Source organism: Chaetura pelagica, unplaced genomic scaffold (genome assembly GCF_000747805.2).
Source record: "Chaetura pelagica isolate M959 unplaced genomic scaffold, ChaPel_1.0 scaffold36, whole genome shotgun sequence".
NCBI classification, from domain to species: domain Eukaryota; kingdom Metazoa; phylum Chordata; class Aves; order Apodiformes; family Apodidae; genus Chaetura; species Chaetura pelagica.
The window spans coordinates 2,811,815-2,838,653 of record NW_009953726.1 but is presented as its reverse complement, the minus strand read 5'-3'; the positions used below and the strand labels follow the sequence as shown (position 1 = coordinate 2,838,653).

The 26,839-nt window shown below is 40.3% G+C and overlaps 1 protein-coding gene across 1 annotated transcript in view; it reads left to right on the top strand.

Moving 5' to 3' along the window:
- The window catches only part of MNAT1 (MNAT CDK-activating kinase assembly factor 1), a 93,521-nt gene that overhangs the window by 24,799 nt on the left and 41,883 nt on the right, over positions 1-26,839 (top strand). Inside the window, exon 7 of the mRNA XM_010000703.1 lies at positions 1,152-1,277. Within this exon, the coding sequence (XP_009999005.1) occupies positions 1,152-1,277 (126 nt within the window). The remainder of the gene's footprint in view (positions 1-1,151; positions 1,278-26,839) is intronic.

Below are 26,839 nucleotides of genomic sequence, written 5' to 3'. Positions count from 1 at the left end.
TGTCATAAGATGAAGTGAGTGTAACAAAAAATAGAGAGGAAAAGAGGACTGGAGAGTGATGTAAAGAGTCAGTGTATAACAGGGCTGTTCTTGATCACCTCAGAAGATTTCTTTAGGATACCATGAACAGCAAGACAGAAAAACTTCCAACTTCTTATCCTGACCTGTTAGACATAAACTGGACTACGATTTATTTATTTTTTTATTCCAGTTGGTTTGATTTTATGAGTAACAAATATGGTTCCTAGTTCAGTATTTACTTGGTTATGTGAAACAGAAGGATATGTGACGTTTGAGGGTCTTAAGGAATAAAATGTGCTGGAGCTGTCTGAGAAGAATCTGTCTGAACTTCTTCCCTGCTGCCAACTTTGCAGTTGTTTGGCTAGGTAGTCTTGAGGATTTTGATGTGCATGTGGATAGTCACATTAGTTTATTAGAAAATTACTTGGCCAGTCATTTTCTGACTCTCTCAAGAATGCAGTACATATACTTCTGTTAATAATAATTCTGTTGTAGAATTGTTCTGTTCAGAGAGTTTAAGTAGTTCATTTGCTTAACTATTCATTTTATTACATTTTTATATATTAAAAAAAAAAAGTATTGGCTGGCTTCCCTAAGAATAAGTTGGTGAAGGGGAAAATAAATATGCTGTTGGTTGCACTTACAATAGTGCCATTGTGCAAAGCAGAGCAAGGATCTTTTCCAAACGGCCTCAGGTGAAATCTAATGGGAAGCAATTTCAAACTGGTCTGAGTTCATTGGTAGAAAGAATGTGTCTTAGATAAACATCTGATCCAAGTTATACTACTTGGTATTATTCCTTCTCTGATTAAGTTCAAATTTTAATTTTTTTTTAATTTTAAATTTTATTAAATATAGTTGCATTGACCATTGGGATAAGGAGCCTGTTATATTGTCTCTAATGTGGATTCTATAAAAGTGATTTTTTGCAAGTTACTCTGATTTATGGGGTTGCTGCAGCTTTTCCTTATTATGGGAAATGATTGTTTTCAGTAAGTGTCTGTAGAGAGGATACTTAGCATTACACTGCTGTACTATTGATGGCCTTTCAGACACAGCTTGCAGTTTTGAAGACTTTTTGGCACACAATGTTTTGTTTTAGTATTTACATTTGTTCTTCCTTTTTACAGGAGAGCTCCAATCTTCCTGCTTCACTGCTTTTAGCTCAGCACAAGGACAGATCTACTCAGCTAGAAATGCAAGTGGAAAAACCCAAACCTGTCAAACCAGTCACGTTTTCCACTGGCATCAAAATGGTAAGACTTGCTTATTGGGGTTTTTTAAATGCTTTTCAGAAGACTGAAGTTTTCCTCATATGAAGTTTAGAGGTTATTTAAACCTGAGTTGCATATTATATGCCTGTTATCTTCTAATTATATAAGTAATTAGCAATGAATCTAAGAATTTAATAATTTTGCTAGTTGGAATATATGAAACATTTTCGTTGTGTAGTTGTAAAAAAAACCCAACAAGCTGTACCTTTTTCCCTGCAAAGTTGTGCTGTACTCTGAATTATTTTTGTGTCTCATTTGTGTAACAATTCTGGAAGTTGAAACTTCAGAAGTTCAAGAAAAGATTGCACTCTTTTTAGATTTACTTTAGGCACTGGAATAATCTGTGAGCATGAAACGGGCAATTTAGGAAACAATGCTGAGCGGTTAAGGATGCTCTTGTAATTGTTATTGGAATGTAGGAAGCAACAAGTATTTTTTTCAAACGTGTTACTGTTGCAGTGACAGCTGAAGATCTGTCAGCATTCCCATTCTTTATCACAACATGGAGAGGTCCACATCAGCCTCTGTGGGGAAATGTAAAGTTTTATGAGGGGGTTTTAGAGGTGGGTGTATGAGTTCCTGATCTTTGCACCAAACTGGTTTCCTATTTAGTTTTAAATCTCTGTACTGTTTTAGCCTTTTATATTTAAGAACCGATCAAGGTAAATGATATCTTGAAAATAACCAACATACTCTACACCCTCCTCAACAAACCAACAAGTCAGCAAAGCAAAAACCATTCCCTCAAACTAGTGTCGCATCAGTTAATCAATGTAATCTTTCAGGGTTATCTGTGCTGTGTTTATTAACCCCCAAAGCATTCAGAATGTAGAAGCATTTCCAGCATTTTTTTCCAGAAGTAGTGTCAGCTTTTGCAAAGGTCTGCAGATGGTTTTCTTATTTTCCTGTAGTATGAACTGTATCTTCTTTTAAAATCTAAGAGTCTAGGGGAGATCGATATGCTTCATGAGATGTTTTATGTTAGTGCAGAAAAGGGAGTAGACAGAAAATATTTTATATTCTGTTTAAAAATATATATCTTTGTTGAATGCTTATGTGTTTTCTTGTTGTTATGTTGTCAGAATTTCTTAAAGCTGTTAGCCTTTCTGGGAAAATGAAGAAGATAAGCTTATTCTACATGATGAGAACAATGGAAGTCCTTTCTCATGCATTTTAAATGGCTATTAAAGGCAGTGTGTGGTAGTGGATCCTTCAAATTTGCAGCCCTACCTAAGCTTCATCCAGGAATGGTGAACAACTTGGATAAGGAGATTTCTAGCATCATGACATTTAAATCTTAACGTGTGGAACACCAGGGGATACTTCAGATAACTGATTGTTACTTTATCAGTGTTAAGAAAGTGTGACTAGATGACTAATTTAATTTATTCAGTGCCACACACAAAAAAAAGCCTTACCCTGAATGACCTTAGGCTTAGATTAAAAAATAACAATTTAAAAAAATTAGGAGTACAGTTAACAGGAAAGTTAAGGATAGGAATATTTGAAGTTGATTACTACTATTTATGGAAAATTAATTACATCAAGCAGAAGAGATTTTACACTGATAAAATTATAGGTTTTATTGAGAAAGATTAATGTTGCCATATTCTTTATAGGGAGCTTAGCTGAGGTATTATATTACATTTATTTTTAGAATCTTATAGAAATTATGTTACACAATCGTAACAATATTGAGATTCTGCACAAAAAATGGTTTAACTGGCTACCTTGTAATTTCTAAAGTAGTTGTTGTTTACCACAGCATGGGAATGTTTCTGTGGGTGTTCTGCTAGGACACAGTTCAGTGTTTGGAAGCAGATGTTGAATTTCTGTGAATCCACATGCAAGCTGGCAGTTCACAAGGCCACTCTGACAAGGTGGCCTCATTTGAATGAAATCTGCTTTAATATGGCTGAATGCAAAATTATAAATAGATGACTAAATAACAGGCTCTGTGAAGAAGATTGGGAAGTTTAGCAAGGGTAGTAAACCACAGCATGTGTGTGTGGAGGGACAGAATCATAGAATCACCAAGTCTGGAAAAGACCTTTTACACCATCAAGTCCAGCCTGTGACCTAACACCACCACTTCAGCTAGACCATGACACTAAGTGCCACATCCAGCCTTTCCTTGAACACATCCAGGGACCAGGACCTTGCATATGAGTAGTATGGCAAAAAATTGGAAAGGGCTTTTCCTTCTGGATGCCTTACTTGGAAGACCCATGACCTGAAGAGTTTTGCCAACTGCATTTTGAATGCAAATACCAGAAAGCAGAGTGGAGCTGATCCAAAAAGGTCCATTCAAAGACAGAAGGATGTGCTTTGTATTGCCTTCTGCCTGTAGTTTGAGAAAGGTTAAGACATGACTCAATTTACAGTATGTACCTCCTCAACACAACGTGCCAAATCTGAACAGTGCAGCAGTAAATGTAGCAAGAACCAGTAACCTTAGTTAAACAAATAAGATCTAAATAGAAACTGAAGGAACAAATAAGACCTAAAGTTCACAATGTTCCACTGGTTAATTGGCCTGACTGTTAAAATTGGCTCTGGAATGCGATGAAATTCTTGATATTTTCAGATCAGGACTGGGATGTCCCTTGGAAAGTTGCTGTAGTCAAATGCAAGATGTTCAGCTCAGAACAGTTGGTTTTGTGGAAAGTGCCACAGCTCGTTCATGATTTGGTACAGCTGGAGCCGTGACAGTGTGTTCTAGTGACAGAGTAAGGTGAATTCCCACCTGGACACCAGGTTGGATGTTTTTCTTAAAGCTGTGAGATGCCCAGACCATTTGTTTGCATAACTGTACAACTGAAATAGGTAGAGCTTTTGTTGTGCTGCCCTTGAAGGGCAACCCTCTTCATAGGTGCTTTAGCTTTGTTCCTCTCTAAGCCGTGGGGCTCACACCACTTGTATTGGTGGGGGCAGCTCTAGGGGAGTACTGAGAATTTCTTAAAAAATTCAGTTCTAATTTATGCTCTGATTGGCTCAACAGTGCTGCAAATTAAGTATAGTTTCTGTGAAAAGTCTTTTGTGTTCACTGACCGAGTTTCAGCAGCACACATTGAATGAACAAACTATTATGTACTTTCTTCCCCTGTGCTTTTGTTTTATCCTAATAGTTTGGCCACTGGTGGGTGTTTTCCTTAATTCTCTTTCAAAAGAAGGGAATCCAGATAGAGCTAGCTGAGATGCTGGCTAATCCAGAGCTTGTGTTTACACAAAGGCTATAAAAATATGCCAGTTGTGGCAATCCACAGGGTTTTTTTCAGCTTGAACAGGACTGTTTTTCCTGGGATGGTCTTGGTCGGAGATTTCTTCAGCCTGACTGATAATTGGACATGTTTCATGGTTTCTGAATTAAGAGGCATGCCCGTTCTAGTCTGCTGGGCAATGCTCAAGGAAGTTGGCTTATTTAAGGTGTCATATTAGTGCTGTGGAGTGCCTGTGTTTGCAGGGAGAGGAGGGAGTGTCTTTCACTTGTAAGCTAAGCAAGAGCATCCCCTATAGCATGAGATAGACCATTAGCTCATGGGGGCAGCGTCTCCTTGACTTTTCCTTTTGTTAAATTGTTTTGTGTTGTGTTTTGGGGTTTTTTTCCCCTCCTTTCAGGAGGAAGCTGTTTTTACTTAGCAGTCTGCTTGTTAACTTTCACATTTTATTGCAGTAAATTATATCTATTGTGCATCAAGTGTACCTTCCTAATCAATCAATTTGGTTTACCTCTGTAAATGAGGGGAGAAGGTGCTCCAGAGTTTTCTGCTGATCACACTTGTATTAAGAAATAGGCTTTCAGCATATTTGATTATTTAAAACAGTTTTATTAAATCTAATCTCAAATCAGTGTAAAGGAAATTATTGATCTTAAGTGTTGCTGTAGTGCTAAAAACAGTTTCCTGTCAATGCTTGCACTTCAGATTTTAAGTAGCTGTCAAAAAGAGCAAAGGTTGTCAGAAATGAATGACATTCCTAGGGCTTACCAGTATGTGCCAAACAAATGGAAGGTCTGGCAATTGAACTGTTCTGTTTCTTGGTGAATATTGTGACCATTTATGGTTGGGGGGTGGCTTTAATGTGAAGCTGGTTTTCATGTGTAAGAGAGGTGCTCGTATGCATGGCACACAAATGGCAGTTTGAAAATGCAGTAGGAATCCCATTGCAGTGATTTAGTTTTCTTTTTATGCCTCTTGTGTTTACAGGACTGCAGGAGCCTTTTGGTGGTTTAGATCTGGTCTTTACCATTGTGGTTAAAAATGTATAGAAATGGGGATGTGCTTAACTCTTCTTTAATTCATTTGGAACTGGGAAAGTGTAAACCTTTGAGTCCAAGGCCCAGCTATTTATATGTTTTTAAAAAATAGGAATGTCTTAGACTGGCTCAGATGCCTTCTCTCTTCAGCATGTTTCAGGCCACATGCCCTGTTCCTTTGCTGTTCCTTCCAGTTTTAGAATGTTTTTTTTGCTCCCTTCCTCCAGGCTCCCCGGAGACTTAGCCTGTAGTGATGGTATTCTTGAGGTACTTTTATGTAGTTAAAAACTCAATTGCCTCTAATTAGATTGCCCAGATACGCAGGAAAAGAACATGGATGTCCTCTGGTCTGCTACCACTTGGGAGATTTGGCCTTTTACCTTTCTATCCAAATACCTCAAAACTAATAATGCACCATCGGCTCTTCAGTTTCTCTCATGGTTTTTGTTTCATTACTTAGTGGGAATATTCATGAATAGAAATGAGTGCAGGGTGTTGTTCCTGCTTCGTCACTACCAAGAGGGTCACTACCCCTGTGAATTTGCAGTTTAAATAGATGTGTCAGGGAGGGAGGGGAACCGAATGCCCAGAGGGGATGTACTCGCCCAGGATTAGACAGCAGAGCAGCAGCGGAAGGAGGAATAGGATCCAGCCCTTCTAAATTCCTAACCTCCTGTCTCTTCCGCTGAGCTGGGCCCCATCTCCTGTCAACAGCACCCCTGAATGGCAGCGAATTAAGAGTGAAATATCTCCTTCAGCTTCTGCTTCCCTGTCCAAATCACAGCAGCAAAGGTTACAGTCAACTTCCCTGTGTGTCTGAGTGTTACCAGGATTTTATTCCAGTTCTTGTAGCTTCAGGCTATTAGTGAATGCTGGGGGAGCTGTGTTCAGTCTGAAGCAGCTGGAGCTTGCAGAGGGGAGCAGTTGAATCAATATTTCAGAGGAATGGATCTGTGTCAGACACGGGATGTCTAGGACACCTCAGGACTGCACATTACCACTAATCTGAGCATAACAAGTGTTAGGGAACAGATTTCTTACAGTGTTACACTTGCAGAATTATTCTAATGGGAAATAATGTTCTTATTTTACGTTTTGTGGAGCTATTTCTTTTAAAACATTGACCTCATCAGCTCAGGTCAAATTAACTGTTCTTCATTATTGCCTTTTCCTACAATATTGCTTCCTGTGCAAACAACTGCTCAGCGGCTGCTCCTGCTTTTCAGTCTGTTTCTTTTATAGCTTGTGGAGCAATTATCCAAAATCCTGTTCCAAATGCCAAAAAAAAAAAAAAGTCTGTCCAAATACCTTTTTAATCAATTGTGCTCCTTCAAAGTTGCTTAGACATATGCCAGGTACTCTGAGGTAAGTGAAGTGGATGTCACACTATGGTTTAGACTGCAACTGTACTGCAGCTCCCGAGGGTGCTTTGCCACCCTGTCTGCATGACCAGGAACTGTTTCAGCCTTCCAGCCTTGTTTTGCCAATTCTTCCTGCTCTGGTTTGGTTGGTTTGTTTGTTTACTTTTGGTGTGGTGTGTTCTGATGGCTTTTTTTTTTTTTTTCCCCCTAAAGTGCTTTTAATATTTGCCTAGAGTTAAAAAAAAATAAAGCCTATTTTTATTTTCTTCTTTCACTGTTAGCTCAGCTGGTCTATCTTCAGGCTGAAACACTTGGGATGGAATTGATTTCTTTGAGATGTATGCTAGTCTGAGTTTAATTGGTGTTTTGGTTTTAATCTTCATTTGGCTCATTCTGTGCACATTTCTTTTTTGCAGCTGGGTGGAATATTTGCCTCTCCACAACACTTCATCCTTCAGAATCACAACAAAATCACAACACTTAGTTTCAAGGGGAAATGTAGCATGTTTAGGAAAATAGATTCTCTCAGAATAGATGTACTTGTTTTAGAGCATGTGTGTAAAGATAAAAGTTTCAGTGGCACTGAGCCCTGTCTCAGCAGGAGTCTGGCTGAGTCAGAACTGGGAGGCTGCTCTATTGCCCCTGCAGCCTTGGTGTCTGTGTCCCAGCTCAGTCAGTCCTCAGACACGCTGGGCTAGGGGTCACCCCCATGGCAGAGGAAACCCAAATGGTGAGAGGGGAGTCGCAGAGCTTTCCAGAAGGTCTCTGGAAGAAGATACTTAGAGAACCAGCACTGCTGGCCCAGCAGCTTCCCTGGAGTGGAGATTCCCAAGGGGATGCAGGTGGATCTCGTTGGAGAGCAGGTGCATGTAGCTCTGTAACACAAACTCTGCTAGTGGGATGCTGCAATTGCTAAGCTCCCTCTCATGATTTCTAGTAAGAACATACACTGCATTTTGCTTTAGTTTTGAATCTTGGTCATCAGTAGCAATACCTTGTTTATAAAAGTGAGCATTGCATTGATCTGCTGAGAAGGGTACCTGTTTCTGAAAAGCAAAAGGAGAAAAGAAGTGGTGACTGCTGGTTCTCCACCATCTCTGATAGCACATTGATATGGAATTAAAATAAACGAGCTAAGGAACACCAAAAATACTGAATGATAAAATTCAGGTTATGGCTAATGTACTGGATTTTAACAGTGCTCTAGAGTCTTGTGATCCACATACTGCTCACTTCAATCTCTCAGGATTGCATATGCAATATGCCTAAAACTTCTGACTAGCACGATGGAAGATGATTAGCAGTAGTAAATACATTTGTCATGCTAAATCTCTAGCCTTCTTATTTAAATAAAGATGCTTTGCTAAGAGTCGAGCACATACATGCTGAAACTGTGCTTAAAGTTTTTGAACTCTGGTTTTGAAGTATATGCCAGAGAAACTTTATTTAAGTGATCTATCATCAGAATGCTGCTTCTGCACTCCAACCCACAGACTGAAGTATAAAACTCATAATTTGGTTCTGACCTTACTGTGTAATTACTATTCTATCAAAGTGTGTAAACATGAGGCACATTGTATTAACTCAATAATTGTTTTTCCTAGTGTAGGTAAGAAATGTTTGGGGGAAAAAAAACTAAAGTAAATTACAACATTTGCCATTTCTCCTCCCCTCATTTATATGACACTGGCCTTGGGAAAGGAGACTGGATTTTGAAAATGCAGTTCTATGTCTCCCTGTATCTCTTTGCAGGATTTCTGTTTGGATTTGGCCTTAGGAAAGATGCTGTTGTTGAAATGAAACTGTTTGGTGTGCAGACATAACCCGAACTGCTTGACCTCAGTCTGTTTTATGGTTGGGCTCTCTTACACTGTTCTGTTAGAATAAATATTTGTTCATTTGCTTTAAGGCTCCTTTACATGGCTAAAGCAGTGCATGTTTATATACACATATTAGTATAAATACAAATTAGGCCCATAAGTTTGCACAGCTGTAATGACTGGAATTTAGTGAATGAAATAGTGCCAACACTGTTAATTGTACAGGAGTGAACAGCAAGACAAATGGACTTGTTAGTAAAGTGGCTGTGGAGCAGATCTACCCTTTACCAGTCACCTCTTGGAATGGAACTGTTCTTAGGGTTTGGGGGAAGAGGTTGGGTTTTCTTTTAGTCTTTTTTTTTTTTCTTTGGTGGGCTTTTTTTTGCTTTTGGGTTTTTTAATCTCATGTTTCATTTTTTGGCCAAGAGCTTGCTTGCCTGATTCTTTACCATCAAATTTCAGAAGTACCTCTGTGTGTCATGCAGCACGTTGTTTTGATTCCATGAAAGATCATAGACTCATAGAATGTTAGAGGTTGGAAGGGACCTCTGGAGATCATACAGTCCAAACCCCCTGCCAGAGCAGCACCACCTAGGGCAGGTCACACAGAAAATATGCTGCATCAGATGAGGCTCGTCAAGAGAAGCCTGCTGGAAGGGTTCAGGCAGGCTCTTTTGCTCCCCTGCTCATACAGGAGCAGGGACTGGAAGAGAGCAACAGAAACTGGGCTTTAGGTCCTAATGGAGGATGCTCAAGTTCCATCCTAAGCAACAGCCAGACCTGCCACTAGCTACGATAACACAAAGACACATTGTAAAGTGATCTAAGGAAAATGCTATTTAAATTAGATGGAGATCTTCCTATTAGTCTTGCAGCTCTGAATATGCTATTGCTTGAGTAGGTGTTACTGTGAGCAATAAGGAGAGATCTGACTGAAAGGAAGAAGGTGGCTGAGAGGAGAGTCCAAAAAAACAGCTGGCAGGGAAATAAAGAATAATAAAAAAATTCTCAATCATTGTTTGTTTTGGAAAGATCATGCTTTAAGCACATGGAAATACTTTACACATTTGAGAAGTGCTGACTTCCTACATGCCTTGTGAAGGAACAGCAAATCATTCATATAATGTAAACACATTTATAGATTGTTCCAATGTAACTTTTTTCAGTGCTGCTGTTCTTTTTACCAAGATGCAGTTCAGTGCATACATGCTCTTTTGATGCTATGCCTTGGCCAAGAGCTGCAAACATCATAAATGCTAAATATTAGAGTTTGTGCTAAATGAACAGTGCAAAATTACTGAACCACATTTTTAATGCAAAAAGTTGTTAAAATAGTGTTGCTTGATGCACTGTTTAAACATACCAGAAAGTAGTGCTGGGGTGAAAGAGAAATAAAGAACTTGTCTGAAAGTGTGAGTATAAGAAGTCTCATTATGTCTTGATAGAGATGATACTAAAAAGAGAGTGGACAAAGTTCCTCTGTAAGGGTGGAATTTTGAGTTGGGGAGGAAAAATTATTAAAATAAGAACCTTTGGTGCCAAAGTTGCACTGAGTATTTGTGTAATGGTATAATCATAGTGCTGGGTGAGGATCTCAAGAGGTCATGGGGTCCTTTCCCTTGCTGTGAGGCTGAGTTGGGGGCACTTCATGACAGATTACCTGTCCAACCTGTTCTTGAAGACCTGTGAGGATGGAGACTCTGCAGTCTACCTGGGCAGCCTCTGGTAGCACTTACTGCCCTAACTTTTGCATTTTAGGGGAAACCTAGTAACTGCATTTCCTTGACCTTTGTTTTCTGCCTAGGTAGGTACAAAAAATGGTTGTTCTCTGCCTCTTTGTAGGAGCTTTTTATGTACTCAAAGATGACTACGTAAAGAGGACTTTACAGAACTAAACATTTTTGAATTAAGGTCCTAAAAAAATACAGGTCAGATGCCTTGTCACTTAACAATAAAAGCATTGATTTCTTCTGCAAATGGTTGATAGACTGTCTCTGCCCTACAGACTAGAGCTGAAAGAGGACTCTCTCTAGAGAAAAATTCTCTTAAAGAGAGCAGTAAGAACATTTAAAGAATTGTAGTAAGAGCAATGAAGGATTTCAAGCCATTTAGGCAAACTAAAGTAGTGAATTTGTATATGTGCACAGAAGAATGTGTCATCTCTTTGCTGTGATCCATTTTTCTTAGTGCTTGTCTGCATTCGTGAGAACACTGCGTGTTTTCTTTTAATCCTTCTTCTGTTGCTGCTGATCAAAGTAGCTTTGTGTCATCCCTTCATCTTCTCTATTGTTTACCTGGAGGAGGGCTGGTGACCTGGAATGGCACAGGTGGGCTAATAGCTTCACAGATTCCTCTGAGTCAGCAGTCAGTTGGGTTGTGTCTGTCTGGTTTTGAGGGACTTGCTTATCAGGCATGTATGTGCAGACTCCCAGAGTAGTTTTATTCCTGGTTATTCCATTTCTCAATGAATTAGGTTCTATTTTTAATGTTATGGAGTAGATTCACCTTAACAGCACAGTTAAAAGATCTCCCATGAACTTTTATTTTCTCCTTGCCTGTTCCCAGGGCCTTCTTCAGACAAATTTTGGGTAGGTTACGACCTACTTCTGGTTTTTCTGAAATACTTGCCAGACTTAAAAGGGGAGCCAAGAGGAGGAGGAGAGGGGTGGCTGCAGTGGGAGGTAGTTGCTGAAAGAAATGTAGCAGGGAAATGGGTATCAAGTGCTGGCAGCAGCAGCAGTGGTGTCTGGGTGGAGCATGGGGGGTTTGGAGGATGGGGGAGCTTAGGGCAGCAGGTGAGATGGATGGAGGAGGAGGAGGTGGAGACTTGGATGTGAGGTGCTTTGGAGATAACAAAGAAATAGGGGGGACACGGGGCCATCACTCTGAAGGGGAGAGAGTGAGGGTTTGGCAGAAAGGTGGGAGTGAGCGGGACAGGGGAGCTTCATGGAAGAAGGAGTGAGAGGCTCCTCCATGGGATTGGGCATTATAAGAGAGCTCTGGGATAGAAGGAGTTGGGGAGCTGAAGGTTTGGGTACTCATCTGTCTGGAGGAGTTCCTGTGTAAGGAGTATGATCTCCAAGGGCAGGAGGGGATGGAGTGTGCACACTTGGGTGGGTTCAAATGGTAACAACAGCCTGGCTGTAGGCAGGGGGGGACATGCAGGACTTGTGTTTCCCACAGCATCTTCTGTTTTGCTTTAGTATCAGTTAGAAGGTACACCAGCTTTACTAATATATGAATTCCCTGCATGGAAATAAATCTTCAGCATGTTGATTGAGGCCATGCTCTGCATGTGTATATGCCAACTTTCTGCTCCTTGACTGATGAGTAAGTGAACACAGCAGATAAATCGATGTTTGCTTGAGGGTCTCAGAGGATTCAACTTTTGAGCTTTTAAAAAAGCACATTTGTAAATTAAAAATACATTTAAGAATAAAGATGTATTTCCAAGGAGGTATTGGGGGCCTTAGTTTTCTATAGTCAGTACCCATCCAAGATGGACTTAGACTGTGCTAAGGTACTTGAAGGAAACCATATTTTGGATCAAAGAGACAATGTTCTGGACCAAGGAGACTTGAAAAGTAATTTTCCTGAAGAATGTTTGTTCAGGTGCAGAGGATGGGAGAAGGGGATATTGTTTTAGGCAGTCAACATTGGACATCAGAAGGTGAATTTCCCTATATATACCTAGTCTGGACTTGGTGTGTCAGTCAAGGTGTCACTGGAAAGGAATAATGAAGGCATTGGCTACTAATGAAAGAGGAATTATCCCATTGAAGAAATGTCTTGGTCTCTGAAAATCTGGCTTATCTTTATTCATCTTTTTTTTTTTTAAGAAATTATTGGCTAATGGAGTATATCAAAGTGGAGAATTTGACTATTTCAGCTTATTGTTCTGCATTTTTTGCTTTACTTGAACTTAGTTGCTACACAGGTAACATGTATTTTGGGGAAATATGAAGCTCAGTTGTAATTTGTGATGTTATAGTTCAGCAGAACGTGTGGCAGAGCAGTAAAATCCTTTGCCTCTTGCAAACTGGATAATAGCGTGGTAATATGTTGTGTTTATGCAGGTTCTCTAAAAAAATATGAAATATGTAAGAATATTATGACTACAGAGAGACCTGCTTTGACTCACTTAGACAAATGTGTGTAGCTGTATGGGCAGGAAATGGAGGGACAGAGAGCACATGTGGAACCATCTATCTAAATTAGCTGGGTGGGGGCCAGGAAGCTGGAACTTGCAACATCTGCAATGATTAGTAGAAAATGAAGTGATGTGTTTGTGTAAGAATAATGATTCTTATATTTTTCTGAGAGGGTGAGGTAGATCCTGCAGGACACAGATGGTATGTTTAAAGGTGATACATGTGGAATTGGAAGACAGTGGAAAGGTAAGTGGGTTGGAGGGAGGAACAATTTAAAACTCTGAGAGCTGTGCACAGGAGGAAAGCAGCATATATTTTTAGGTCTGAGGTCCATTCTCCTGTTTCATCTCTTGAAAGAGAGGCTTAAATAAATAGAGCACCACTCTTCTCCAAAGCATAGGAAGAGAACCACAGAAATGTGATCCTCTGAAGACTGTCAGAAGCAGTGTGCAAGTAAACAAGAGCTGCTGGTCTGTACTGTGTAGAGGTGCTGACATATCTAAAAGGGTTCCATGGAGGCATCTGATCTCCTGCATCATTGGGCAGTCTTTGGCACTGGAGCTGAGGGCAGCCTGTGTTTGTTTTCCTGGAGCGTGTGTACATGACTAGTGTAAAAAAAAAGCCACATGCATTAAAGATGATATATAAAGATGTCCAGCTTGTAATCATAGAATGCTTTGGGTTGGAAGGGGCCTTCAAGATCATCTAGTTCCAACCCCCTGTATGGGCAGGGACACCTCCCACTAGACCAGGCTGCTCAGAGCCCCATCCAACCTGCCCTTGAACACTTCCTCAATGAGGCATCCTCAGCTTCTCTGGGCAACCTGTTCCAGTGTCTCATCACCCTCACACTAAGGAATTTCCTCCCAATGTCTAACCATAATCTGCCCTCTCCCAGTTGAAAGCTATTCCCCCTTGTCCTGTTGCTACATGCCTGTGTAGAAGGTCGCTCCCCAGCTGCTTCCCTGCAGTAGGCTCTTTGAGTTCACACAAGCAAAGTCTGAATGATTGATTAGTAATATGGGGAGAATTTTCTGCCTTTCCAAAAAGATGGCAGTTTCTGTACGAGCATGATGCTAGTGACACTGGAAGTGGCAGCGTTTTTTCCACTTCCATTTGGAGTGGGATATTGAGCCAGATCATGCCTAGAAGTTTTAAAAACGGATAACCTGGGAAGTTTTATTGTTGGGCTTTCCACTAGCCACACACAAGCTCTGGTATGAGTAGAGTGGGAGGGCTTCAGTGTGGACTGCTTGACAGAGATCTTGGTATAGATCTTTGACATCTAGATCCTGGTGTCCAAGGTCAGTTGGTGTTACCTTGACTGCACCTGCACATCAGGGATTCCCCTTTGTGGTTCCTCCCAGTAAAGCATGATGAGGGTTTTCTTTAGTTGTGCATGGAGAGGAAGAAGCTTGGCTTGAGAGCTGATGGGAGGAGGTAGAGGGGATTGCAATGGGAGCTTCATGCTTCCTTCATCTTCACTCATTCAGTTTTCACACACATCTGTGGGATGATGCCTTGAGCTTAAATTCACATTTTAACTAGCGAAGGATCTGAAGCCTAGACTGGATTGAGCCAAGAATTTACCTCAAATCAGGCAATTCTAAAATCTGTTTGAAATAAGGGGTAAAAAAAACCCCAGTAAACCCTAAAGGTGCAGTTTATACTAAAGCTTAAGGCTGTATCAGCTTAGTTTAATGCTTATTTTTCACCTGTTGTGTGTCTGGCTAATTAAGGGTATTTGAAATACAAAATTAAACAGATATGTCACTTCTAAAGTAACAAGAGTATTTTTTAAGAGTGCTGTACCCATTTGGCTGCTTTTAAACTCTGGGTAACTAACTTCAGCTGTAGCTGAAGTGTCAGGTGTAACTTTGGCACTAAGTCTGTTTATCTCCTAACTAAAAAACATTGGAATTTAAAAATAAAGACCCTGAATAAAGTAGTGGTGGTATCTGGGTTATTTTGTTTGTCATGAAGAACAAAGTATAAATGTGGCTGCACTTTTAATTAATTTTTATTTCTGAAGAGGCAAAGCAGACAGCAACTATAGCTTTTCAAAATGTGAAATTCCCTTTCAGGGGGAAACCCCTTAAGAACTCAGGGTGCTCTACCTTTGTTGTTCAATACCACACTACATGACCATGCTGGCTTACCACCTACTGTCTTCAGCCCATTTCTGCTCCATCTGGCTGGTAACATCAGGCTTAGAAATGAATGAGTGGGCCGTAGTGCAGGAAGCAGAGTTGGACCAACAGGTGGGAAGTGAATTTAGATCATAAAAACAACTGCTGTGTGTTCTGTCTGGGGGAACCTCTGTCCACAAATCTGGAGCTGTGAAAGTGCAGTGTGGACCTGGGAAAGGTGGGAGGAGAGTGTATTTTCTTATGTCTTTGTCAGGGGAAATTTTTTTGCAATTTGGCTTTCTGTTGCCTTTGATTTTGCTGGTAGCAGAAAGAGTAGGAAAGCTTGAGGAATGGCCAGCTGAGAGTTTGGGGAAGGGGAGGGAGAACCCATACCTGACATTGCTAGTGGGTGACAGGGAGAGACACACACAGCAGTTCTTTATTTTTGCAGTCAGAGGTACGTGTGTGTGCATTGTCAATTGTCCATGACAGCTGATGTTGGGGGAAGGGAGCTTTTTAGGGGAATTCAGAGATTTAGATCAGGGAATATTTACTTCAAACAAAATACTTCATTTCCGGTTAACACCAAGCGACTATCAGATAAAGCGAGTTTGAACATGATTTTTGGACTGGAGTATCAATGCAACTTTGGATGTTTTTTGTTTTGGTTTTTCCACCTTCCCTAGCAGGCCATCTTTTGCTGAAGGATCAATTAGAAAGCCTGAAGGAATGTGGATAAAGTGAACGACAGGGTTACTGCTCTGACCACTCTGGCAGATTAATTGAATTTATAAAATCTTCCCCTTTCACAATTCTTTTATGATTTTATATTTTGTAATTCAACCAATCTTGACTTTTTTTTTTTCTTAATTACTTGCATAAGAGCACACAAAGTATTGGGATGAGGACACAGAAAATAACTTTGTACAGACTTCTTTTACTTTTCTGAGATCTAATTAAAAACCTGCAAACTTCATTGTTCATCGTTTTACCATAGGAGTGTGTTTCTTATGGAGACAGTCTAATATCCTGCAGCAACTTCATGACATAACAAAAATAATTAATGGACCCTTTTAGGGCAGTGTGTGTTGCTACAATGTGGAATAATACTTCAGTGTTGTAAGTGAGTGGTGTGCTAGGAAACACTAATCCCTCAGGTATAGTAACAGGAAGTATGAATATTAGTTATTAATAATTTAAAACACCTTGGTGCACATGCTGTTTTCTGGGCATGTTTACCTTTTCATAAACAAGAGTGAACTTTAATTACAGAAAATTGGTGAGAAGCAAGAATGATTTGTGCAATTAAGAAGATCTGTTTATTTAAAAGCCTCCAGAAGTTGTAAAAGATGGAACTTAGCTGGATGCGAGGGATGAATGTTGTGCAATAATGCCCCTTCATTCCCCTTTCATAATAAATCTCTGCAGAGTATTCATCTAAAGGGCTGGATGCCAAAAAGAACAGGTTCGACTTGTCTGTGAGGATTTACACCACAGTAAAATGCACAACTGCTTTTGCAGAGGTCATTGTGAAGGTCATGGAGCCCGTATGTGCCGCTGAATGAGAGCAGCCTCTAACAATGGTGTGAGGGGTTGGACTGGGTGGAATTCATGTTTAAAAACCTCACAATGAAATGTGGCAATAAGCTGGAATCATTAAAACACATGACTTCAAAGTATGTGTGCTGTTTTGCAAGAAATTAAGGGTCTCTTTTCCACAAGTTTGCATCTCCTACCCCTCTGCTGAGCGTAGCTCCCGGTTCAAAATGCAAGAGTTTGCTCAATCCCTGATAATTAACATTGAAATAACTTAGCATGTCTAATGTAAACATTCTCAAGCCATTAACGATTGCCTCTGTCAAGTTGAAAAAAACCTCCTCATTGATATTGAAAGGGATTTAATTACCTGAAATTTGGCACACCTCTTTTTTTCTTTACAAATAAGGTCTGAGTTTGACCATGGGATCACTATGTCTTTAAATAAAAGATGATGATCATTTCAAATGGCAAGCAGCCATCGGTGGGGTTTAGTGCAGAGATTAATTAGTAAACTTTGGAATGCACTACAGCAAATGCAGCTGATTGGCAATAGCATGTGGAGCAGCAACTGGTGGAAAGCTAGTGCTGCTGAGCAACAGAGGTATTTCCAAAAAGACTTAAGAGTGCTGTGATGTGCTATGCTTTAAATGGCACTGTGCTGATTGCATGAAACCACCAGTTTTCTATTTATGCAAGTTAGTAAATGCACAGATGAAAGAAATCTGATGTGTGTTTGGAAAGAAGGCAAGTTGTCTTTTATTGTTTCAATGTGCCTAGGTGCACCCCGTCAATAAACACTGACACCCCTGAGCATCAGTTTAGAGGATTGTTGTTTGTCTGCATTGCATTTTGCAGTTTTTTTTGTGCTGGGAAGACAAATGTCAAGTGTACTGTTGAGTGCTGAGGTTTTATTTGATTTAGTCTAAAAAGACCCTGAAACAAATATGATAAACTCAATGGCACTTTACTTTCAGTAAGCCATTTCTTAGAATTCTAGTCTACTTTAAAAAATTACATGGATTACCAAGTATGTGCTTGCATGATTTTGTAGTTACTGGCTGTCTTCCTTTTAAGATTTTAAATATATGATTAGAGAAATTTGGAAAATGTCTCTGTAAATTAGCTTTTTGCGGATTTTTTATCTATTTGGTATGAGTAATGGACAAGTAGCCCCTAGTAGGAATGTTGTCTCCATTTCTGTAGGCTGTGGGATTGAGACCCAGATAATAAAATTAAGATGATTTATGTAATAAATACCTATTCTTGAGAGAGTACTTGGAAACCCTGTGTGCTTTAAAAAATCTCTCCTATTATTATTGTATTAGTCTCTTGATGCCCACATTCAGTTAGAGAGGCATGGTCAAGCATCCATTTAAATGAGGAAGAAAACTCACGCCAATATCAGTGGGTGTTTGATTCAGTAATGTTCCATGCAACTTGACTAGCCTGGTAAAATTCATCTTACTATATGTATCCTAAGTATTGATCAGAAGTCTGTCCTTGTGGGCTAAAAGGTATCACTTAAATACTTATATAAAATTCTTTTATCCAAAACTGGCAGAGGTGCTTGATCTTTGTAGAATCATAGAATGGTCAGAGTTGGAAGGGACCTTAAAGATCATCAAGTTTGACCCCCCCTGCATGGGTAGGGACACGTTGCACTAGATCAGGCTGCTCAGAGCCCCATCTAACCTGCCCTTGAACACTTCCAGGGATGGGGCAGCCACAGCTTCTCTGGGCAGCCTGTTCCAGTGCTTCATTACCCTTGCACTAACAAATTTCCTCCTGATCTCTAACCTAAATCTCTCCTCTTTCAGTTTAAAACAGTTACCCCGTGTCCTCTCACTAGAAGCTCTTGTAAGCAGTTCCTCTCCAGCTTTCCTGTAGGCCCCCTTCCAGTAGTGGAAGCCACTATGAAGCCCCAGAGCCGTCTCTTGTTTAGGCTGAACAACCTCAACTCCCTCAGCCTTTCTTTGTAAGAGATCCTCCAGCCCTTGGAGCTTATAAGACAAGGATCATCTTGGCTTTGACCCAGAAAACCCGTAGGCATGTGCTTTAAAATTAAGCAAGCATGTGCTCCTCTTGGCTTATCTCTCAGCTCTCTTACTCTGCCCTTGTTGCATTTCAGTCCCTTCAGATCTGTGGACCAGGCTGTAGCACATGTTGGTGTCTAAGACCTGGTTGTGAGCTGCTTGACTTCTGAGCTTTTGGAACAGTCTATGGAAGGATGAGGAGTGGAGGATGGGGTGGTCAGGGTGCTGGTTGTTTCTCTGGAGGCCTGTTTCTGCAAGCCTCTGCTTTCTAGGCCCTGGTGTTTATTGCCATAGGTAATTGGACGGGCTCACTTTACACAGTCAGGTTGAGGCTTGCTTGGCTCTGTTGGACTGGACTTGTGGGGCACAATCCAGACAAAGTAATTGGTCTGCGACTGCTCCTTTGACTTTGTGAGGCTCCTTGTGTGCTTAAAGCTGGGTAGTTTTCTGAGCTGGATCAGTGTTGCTGAATCTGAATAAGCCCCAAGTAAGTGTATGATAACATTTCCTGATAGCAAATAGATTTGTTAGCCTGACGTGCCTTTAAATGAATCCTGTGTGTAAATGTGCACAGGACTGGGCATTACAGGGTCTTTTGAAATGTTCAGTGACAGTGTTTGCTAAAAACTGTTTAATTCATGCCCTTTGATTATTTGTGTGTATCTGGGTCCATACATAGATAACAAACACCTATGCACACAGAAAGCATCAAATTTAAGAACACAGTATTTGAGCACTGCAGTCAGCTCTCTAATTACTGAGACTTGGTTATTTTCTTAAAACTAAGCCTACGTTGTGAGTGTACAATACACACATCCAAGTGCCTTGCAAAGTGTTATGAGTAATTGAAAGCAAACTGTAGGCCTGTACAGAAACAAATGTAGGTTCAGTGATGCATTATCCTGGCTGAGCTGCTGGTTTGCTGTGACTCAACTACTTGTATGAATTACAGAGCACTCTTTGTGGCCCTTGAGGGTTGCCTTTTAGTATTGTCTAAATCTATGATATGAAAGGTTAAACAAAGTCTGAATTTCCTTGACTTGATAGCAGCAAACAGTCACTGCAACTCCCTATTTCTGCCAAAGCCTGGAGTGGACCAGCAAGGCTGTTGGGGTGACTGAGGCTGGGGATTAAGTGATTTCATAAGCTGAACTGCTTTTAGGCTCTGGCAGGCTTTTTTGCTTGTAGGTCTCTTTAATGTGCCAGGGATAAATGCTCAGTCCCAGGAATGGGTATTTCAGCTGGCACAGCGACGGCTGAGAGAAGGAGGTGAGGGAGAGAAGAGTTGATGCAGTGTCTTGCTTTAACTGTGACCCAAGATTAATGTGAAACCAAAGGAGAAAACATGTTTTTTTCACTGCATTGCCAGTCAATACAAGTTTATGTCCAGAGATAAGGCAAAGTTATCTAGGCTGCTGGTGATCTAAAGGATCTGGTTTTTCCTTAAAGCTGTTAGATATGACTTTGCCGTCTTTTGCTGAGAACAAAATTTTCCTGAGTGTTATACATTTTACCTTCATTTTCTTGTTACATTTTGAACAGTTTAGACCAAACAAACCCTGCCAAAAGCCCACCCTGGATTATAAAGCCAAATGTTCTGTGAAAGCTTCTTGAACCGCTTGCCTTTGCACAATGAAATCAATGTGATTATAGTCCAGGACTTGGGGGTGGGGTCGGGAAATACCCCTCGGAACTGTCAGCACTTGGGAAACACAAAAATCTGTTATTATTCATATGTACTCTAGAGTTTCTGATTTGCTCCCATTGCCTTGAGTGATTTGGTATCAGTTACTCCGAGGCTGTAGCAACGGGTTTGTGTTTCATGTCATGAAGTGGAGCAGCGGTGCAGATGCACAGGAGCCCAGTGTTGCTGGATGGATGGCTTCCAGGTAGATGGAGGCTTGGGCAGACTGGCTTAGGAGGCAGTTTCTCCATGGTCAGCCAAAAATCAGCTCTTGCTGGTGAGTCTAGAAGTGTGTGTGAGTGCTGAGTCAGTCTCTTGTGTACCTGTGTGATTGTACCAGTGATTAGACTCAAAAGGCTTGGCAAATCCGATTTGTGTGGGAAGCACGAGTGCAAATCTTGCCTAATTTACTTTATTTAAATCAATATAATCCTGCTTAAGGCCTTTTGGAAAGCACATCTGAGTGAATGGTGTTTTAAGTTAGCACTGTGTCTTTTGTGTTGACAATAAAAGCTAGTTTCATTTGCAGAGGGTGTGCTTATAGTTAGCTTATACAAACTTTTGCCATATTAAATGTGGAAGGACTCGGTTCTCCTGCATGCGCACGTCATCTTTCGTGAAATTTGTCCTTAGAAGATTTAATATCTTCAGGTTTGCTTTATGATCAGCAATTCTTTGAACTTGCAAACAAGAAAGTATGGAGAACTTCAAATATCTATTTGAAGTTTGATTCTGAGGAATGCTTGTGTTGGTTTTGACCTTATAACGTGAAGTTTGATCGCTGTCTCAAAACGGCAGTATTCTAGCGGAAATGTAAATACAGTCTGAACTTTTTTTAGGTATCTTTAAAATATGCTCTGTCTCTTAAAGACAAGGACTTTATTCCAGAGATCCTGTATATTCAAACCATGAAAACGTATTTCTGTTCCTAAGGGCCCAGACTGAGCAGCTGATTTCTGAACAGCAGAGCTCACTAGCATGTGCTTTCGTTCAGGACGCACCGCTCTGTGGTGATTTAGACTTGAGTAAAACTTTTTTGGTAATTGTGAAGCTTCATATAGTAGAGAAGGGCTGAGGTTGGAAGCTGACTGAGGTGATTTAGAGTTTTATAGAAGCACATAAAGCTGCAAGTTTTCTTGTTGTGTTTGGTTTTGAAAAGCACTTATTAACTACTTTGACATCTCGCTTTTATTTTGGAACATCTGCTTTAGATTGTTTGCCATAAAAGTGTAAGAATTAATCTTGCCCTCGTTTTTGTTATTGCTACCAGAAACCAAACTATTTTTATGGCTTCTTGTATAGGGATTTGGACCCTGAACTATTTTCAGAGTTGAGAGGAAAATGACTTCGGTTTGGTTTGGTTTGTTTTTTTTCCTCCCTCACGTTCCCCCCCAGGCTTACAGGTAAAGTTAATTAAATTACAGTTTTTAAGTGCACAAAGATGTTAGACATGCCTTGTTAAACTGTATAGTAAGCTCTACTTTGCTTTATTTGATACAATATTATGAGTTTTAAGGGAATTCAAATGATCAGCTCATTTTGATTTTTTTCTCAGAGCAGCAGCTGTCCTGAGCCAGGATAAGACATTTGCATCATCTGTGGAGAGCTTAGTACATATTTTACTGTATGGAAATTATATGTGAAAGTCAAACAAAGTAAAACCTCCCTATATGTTTAGTCCTTTGATTAACAAATGTTCTTAATACTTGTTCTTAGGGCTTCCTTTTCCTTGGATTACAGGTTGTTTGTTTCCCAAGAAGCAGTAAGTGGCAGTGGCATGCGATGTCAGCACAAGCCCTCAGCTTCAGCTCACCATGCTTGTGTGATTTCTTTCCTTATGTTGTCTATTTTTTACATTTTGGGGCATTCTTCTGATGTGGGTTCATCCAGTACTTATGTCAGAGCATACAGTAATAATCTTCCTTCCTACAATCTAAGTGTTGATTTTAAGACAAAACTGTCTTGTTAAAAGCCTGTAGCAGGATGTAGGCAGCCTCTCTTAACTTGCTCGAAATCTGATGTTTGTGCTACAGTTGCTTTCACAGCAGTCTCCTCTTTCAGAATCTGTGGTGAGACTTGCTTTTTTATTTAAATAAAAGTGTTTTAGCAAATGGGTTTACAAAGGAGCCAGAGAACATAATAAAACAGATGAGGCGTCTCTTTATTTTATAAAAACAGAAACAGGATTTTTCTGGGACTATGTGAAATTGCTGTGTGATTGTGCTGCTGTTTTGCTGCCAGCTTCTATTTTCTCTAAGTGAGATTTTAGTTTTTTTTCATGGCAGGACCCATACCCTTTTTTTTGTACTATGGTTGACTTTAGATGCTTCTGGTTATTGTGCTGCAGGGAGTTACAACTGTAGCCACTGAAAGCAGAGTAATGCAGTAGGCCATGGTAGTTCCTGGGTACACAGAGGAACTTGTTCTACAAAGCTCCAGTGGTCAGCCAGGGCTTACAAATAGACCTTCCAATCTTATGAAGTTCTGGGAATCCTGTCCAAAGTACTGCTAAAATTCAGGTGCCACGATATGCTACTCAGAAAGCTGTCATGTGTCTGTGGGTTTAAGCATGATTTTGATAGAGCCGTTTAAAACATAGAGGAAAAATTGCACGGGAAGAAACGAAACCTCTCTGGAAGGACAAAAGAGTGTGTTTTGTGCAGAATAAAAATACAGTTGCTTCTGCCCCAGGGAGTTCTTTTGTTTAGTTTGGCAAAATTAATGTGCATTTTCAAAGCAGTGCTCTGAACTGTGTGTTAGGTTTGCAGTGCGTCCCTTCCTGTCCCCAGAATAATCAGCTAATGTCTTACTTGCATGCTCTGCATGCAAATGAGGAAAAAAAAGCCTAGAATTAAGCTACTTTCCACTTTGCTAAAAGCAGTAATTTCTAAATATACTGATAACAGGTTTCTGTTTTTATTTAAAATTTGTCTGCAGATATAAATGCAGTCCACAAGTCCTGTGAAGGCATCTCATCTGCAGCTAATACCTGATGACACTTTCTGCATTTTTCTACCTTAAACTTCAGCTTTTCTAAATTCCTCCTTTTTATCTTTTTGCCTGTTTCTAATAATTCACTCTGATATTTCTTCCTGTTTTTCCTATCCTGTTCATACTCTTCCTTTCATCTCCCTTCTTTGTCCTTTTCTTCATATTATTCCTTTTTTTTACTATAAAAACTTCCCTACTTTGTTTTGCTAGACAGTTATCAACCTTTAGCAGTCCCTCCTTAAAATCTAGCTATTCATGGAATCTCACTTCATTTTTTTCTCTTTATCAGGCAGATATAAGCCATGCTGAATGTGGTGTTCTGCATCTATCAACATTTTTTCTGGGTCTAGCCTGTACGCTCAGTAAAACAGGGAATATGTCTCTAATTTTCACACACACACATGGAGTTTCTAATCTTCTGCAGGCTGATGTCAGCTTTCTGTTCAGTTTTGTTATTTTAAGCAGTGTTTCGTTTTAAATAATGTATCGGACTCTACATTCCTTAAAAATTATACTGTATAGTTGTGGGTATTTGGATGGGGGGAGCTGCTTTAGAGAATCCCAGGAAAGAGTTGATTGCAGAGTACAGCGATGTTTGGTTCTTCGCGAGCTTCTGGTCTACCATTAAAGCATCTAATTTTGCAGGTTATACTGTTCTGTGGGAAATCCTAAATAATTTTCTTGCATAATGGAGGGATTTTATTAGTGTAACACTTGGATCTGCTGCAACAGAATAGGAACACCAGTAGATTCAGCTGTGCTAAGACTCAAACATTTGCTGCTGGTCAGTGAGGCTCCACTAGTGTGTCTGTCCCTCCCTTAATGTTATGCATCATGATACACGAAGTGGCATTTGTCAAATTGATTTCTATTTCACATCCCTTGAAAAAAATTAGGCTCTCAATGGGACTATTTAAAACAATATTATATTAAAGCTTTTAATCCTGTAATTAGACTGGCTGCTGCAGAGCTTGTGCTTTGTTGATAGCCAAATCAAAATGATCGAGGCTCCAGAAGTCTGGTGGCAGAGGTGGAAAAAAAGTTTGCTTAATTCTGTTTAATGCTGTATCACTAACAGCACATTGAGAAATTGGCATAACAATCTGAACAGAGCATTGACTTCTGAGTCCTCTACAGTGAAACTCTGACAAATGAGAAGAACTTATGGTTGTACCCTGAGAAGTACCGTAGCAAGCCCTGTGAAGGCCACAGTAGGAAAAAGAGTGCATGATCTGGTGTCTGCAAACACCCACTCCTGGGGTGTCTGAATGCCACGGAGCAGCAAGTTGATGGCATGGCTCTTCAATCTAGCTGAGAGTGGCCAAATAAATATTGTGTGCAGGACAGAGCTCCTGGGAACCAGAGCATAAGGTGCAAAAGCAACTGAACATCTATCTGCACACAGCGTGGTGGATCGCACAAAAGCAAGTAGGCACTTGGGAGCTGAGACTGAGTTGGGAAAAAGATTGAGAAATGAGTGCTGAAAACCAGGAGGGTGATCTGTGCTCTTAATAGTTACGTCAAAATGCTGCTGGGTTTTAATTCCTTGTTTCCAAAAGTGATACTGTCTTGTGTACCAGGCTGCCCTTTGAACAGGGCTTGAGATTTTGAGGAAAGCTTGGCAGTTCCTGCCAGAACTCTGGAGTCTCTGCTGAAAACAGGCAAGTGATTTGTTGCTGCAAGCATCCAGACTATCCCCTGAATCCTAACTGGGCTCCAGCAGCCAGCGCTGGGGAGGACAGTGCCAAACAGGCACTGAAATCCTTTGGTGTGAAGAAAGGGCACCCGGCTTTTCTGTGAAGAGAGTAATCACTAAATCCTGGTACCAGCTCTGACCCCGAAAAAATTGTATTTTGGCATGTTAGATGGACACAGGCCTTCCACTGAGAGATTAGAGAAATGGGGTGTTTTGGCAGGAGTTCAAAGATGAGTCTGGTCAGGTAATTGCATATGTCAGAAAGTTATGGAGGAAAGATTTGGAGGTGAGTAGAACTCCATGGTTAGTTTTGCAGATGCTTGTTTGCATGGAACAAACCACTTATATGTGACCATCTTTGTTAATAGCTTCTTTTGTGCTGTTGAACTCTTGCTCTGTTTCTGTGATTCTTACAGAAAGCACATCTTTTAAACCTGTCGTGGCATTCAAATATCAAATTAAGTTACTTGGGGGGGTGAAGTCTCAATTTAGTCAAATTGCTGTTAAACGTCTGAAATCATCTACCTCAGAGAAAAGGGAGTGTGTGAATCTTACCTCTCTTGTCCTGCCACATGTGGTCAGATTCTGGTTTTGAGATCATGAGGAAAACTGGTTGATTTTAGTGGTTTCTGTCTCACATCATTTGTACTCTTTCTGTCTTGCTGCAGGGATATCCCTATAGCACTTTTCACAATTGAGTGAAGAAATTAGATTTGTTGTTGGTTTTCAAGAGCAGAAGAAAGAGTAGTTGGTTTCAGATATTTAAGTCTTTGGAAAAGCCTCACTGGCACAGGAATTTTAGGCTAAGGGAATGGAATTATGCATTTGAGTTTGACATTTTTGGTGTTTGTTTAAAAGTGCTGTGGAAGACAGGGAGGGTAAAGGTTAAAATAATATTAACTAAGCCCTCCAAATCTATCAGTTTCATTCCCTTTTTCCTGAGTATTACTGTAGTCAAAGAAAGTAGTTAATCAGAATCAGAAAGCCATACTAGCATTGCTGACAGGGATTTGTCAATAGTGAATTGGGAGGGTGGGAACTGAAAAAGAAGAATAATCCTTGAACTCCAGCTTTTGGCTCACACTGATATATTTGCATTAATATTGTTCTCTAAGAAATTCTATTTAACATTAAATTTTTCCCAAACAGGAATCCTTTAGTGAGCTTAACAGTAAAATAGTTTCCTAAGACTGCTTATACTGAAAAATTCAAGGAATTTATAGTATTGCTTTAACATTCACTTGAAGGTATTTGAATAATTACACACTCAACTGACAGTGTATCAGAAAGGGTCTTTGTTAACCTTTCTGTCGTTCACACACAGCCAGAGTGAAGCTCAGGATGTGTTTCAGCAGTGTCACTCCCTGGCATCTTACAGGGCTCAGTTTCTTTTGGACTTGCTGTGCCCCCCTTGTGCCAGGCTGGGGAAGACACCCTGGTGGTGAAGAGTTAAATAAAAAGAACATCACTGCAAACTGACTTAATGAGACTTAACATGTAAATATTACTAGTTCTATGACCTGAGCTGTGTGCTGTGTTCTGGTAGGGTGGTGATGGGAGAGCTGAGGAAGTTCCCAAGTGGAGAGGAATTAAAAAAGCAAAAAGATTGGCTGCATTATCCAGTCAAGCCACTTCTAGTGCAGAACATGCTTTGTCTGGACAAGTTTTACTGACCCTAGTCTCTGGCTTTTGTATCCTGCCTGGGGATGTTTTTGTGGCATAGCTGTTCCTCCTGTTTCCCCTACTATTGCATTTTTGGTGTCAGTCTCCTTTCTCCTCCTCTTTGGCACTTGACAGATGTCTGAGAAGACTGTCAGTTGTTGTTTCTTTTTGCTGCTGAGGGAAGGAGGTGAAGGAAGGCAATGTCGTTCTGGAGACAGGGAAA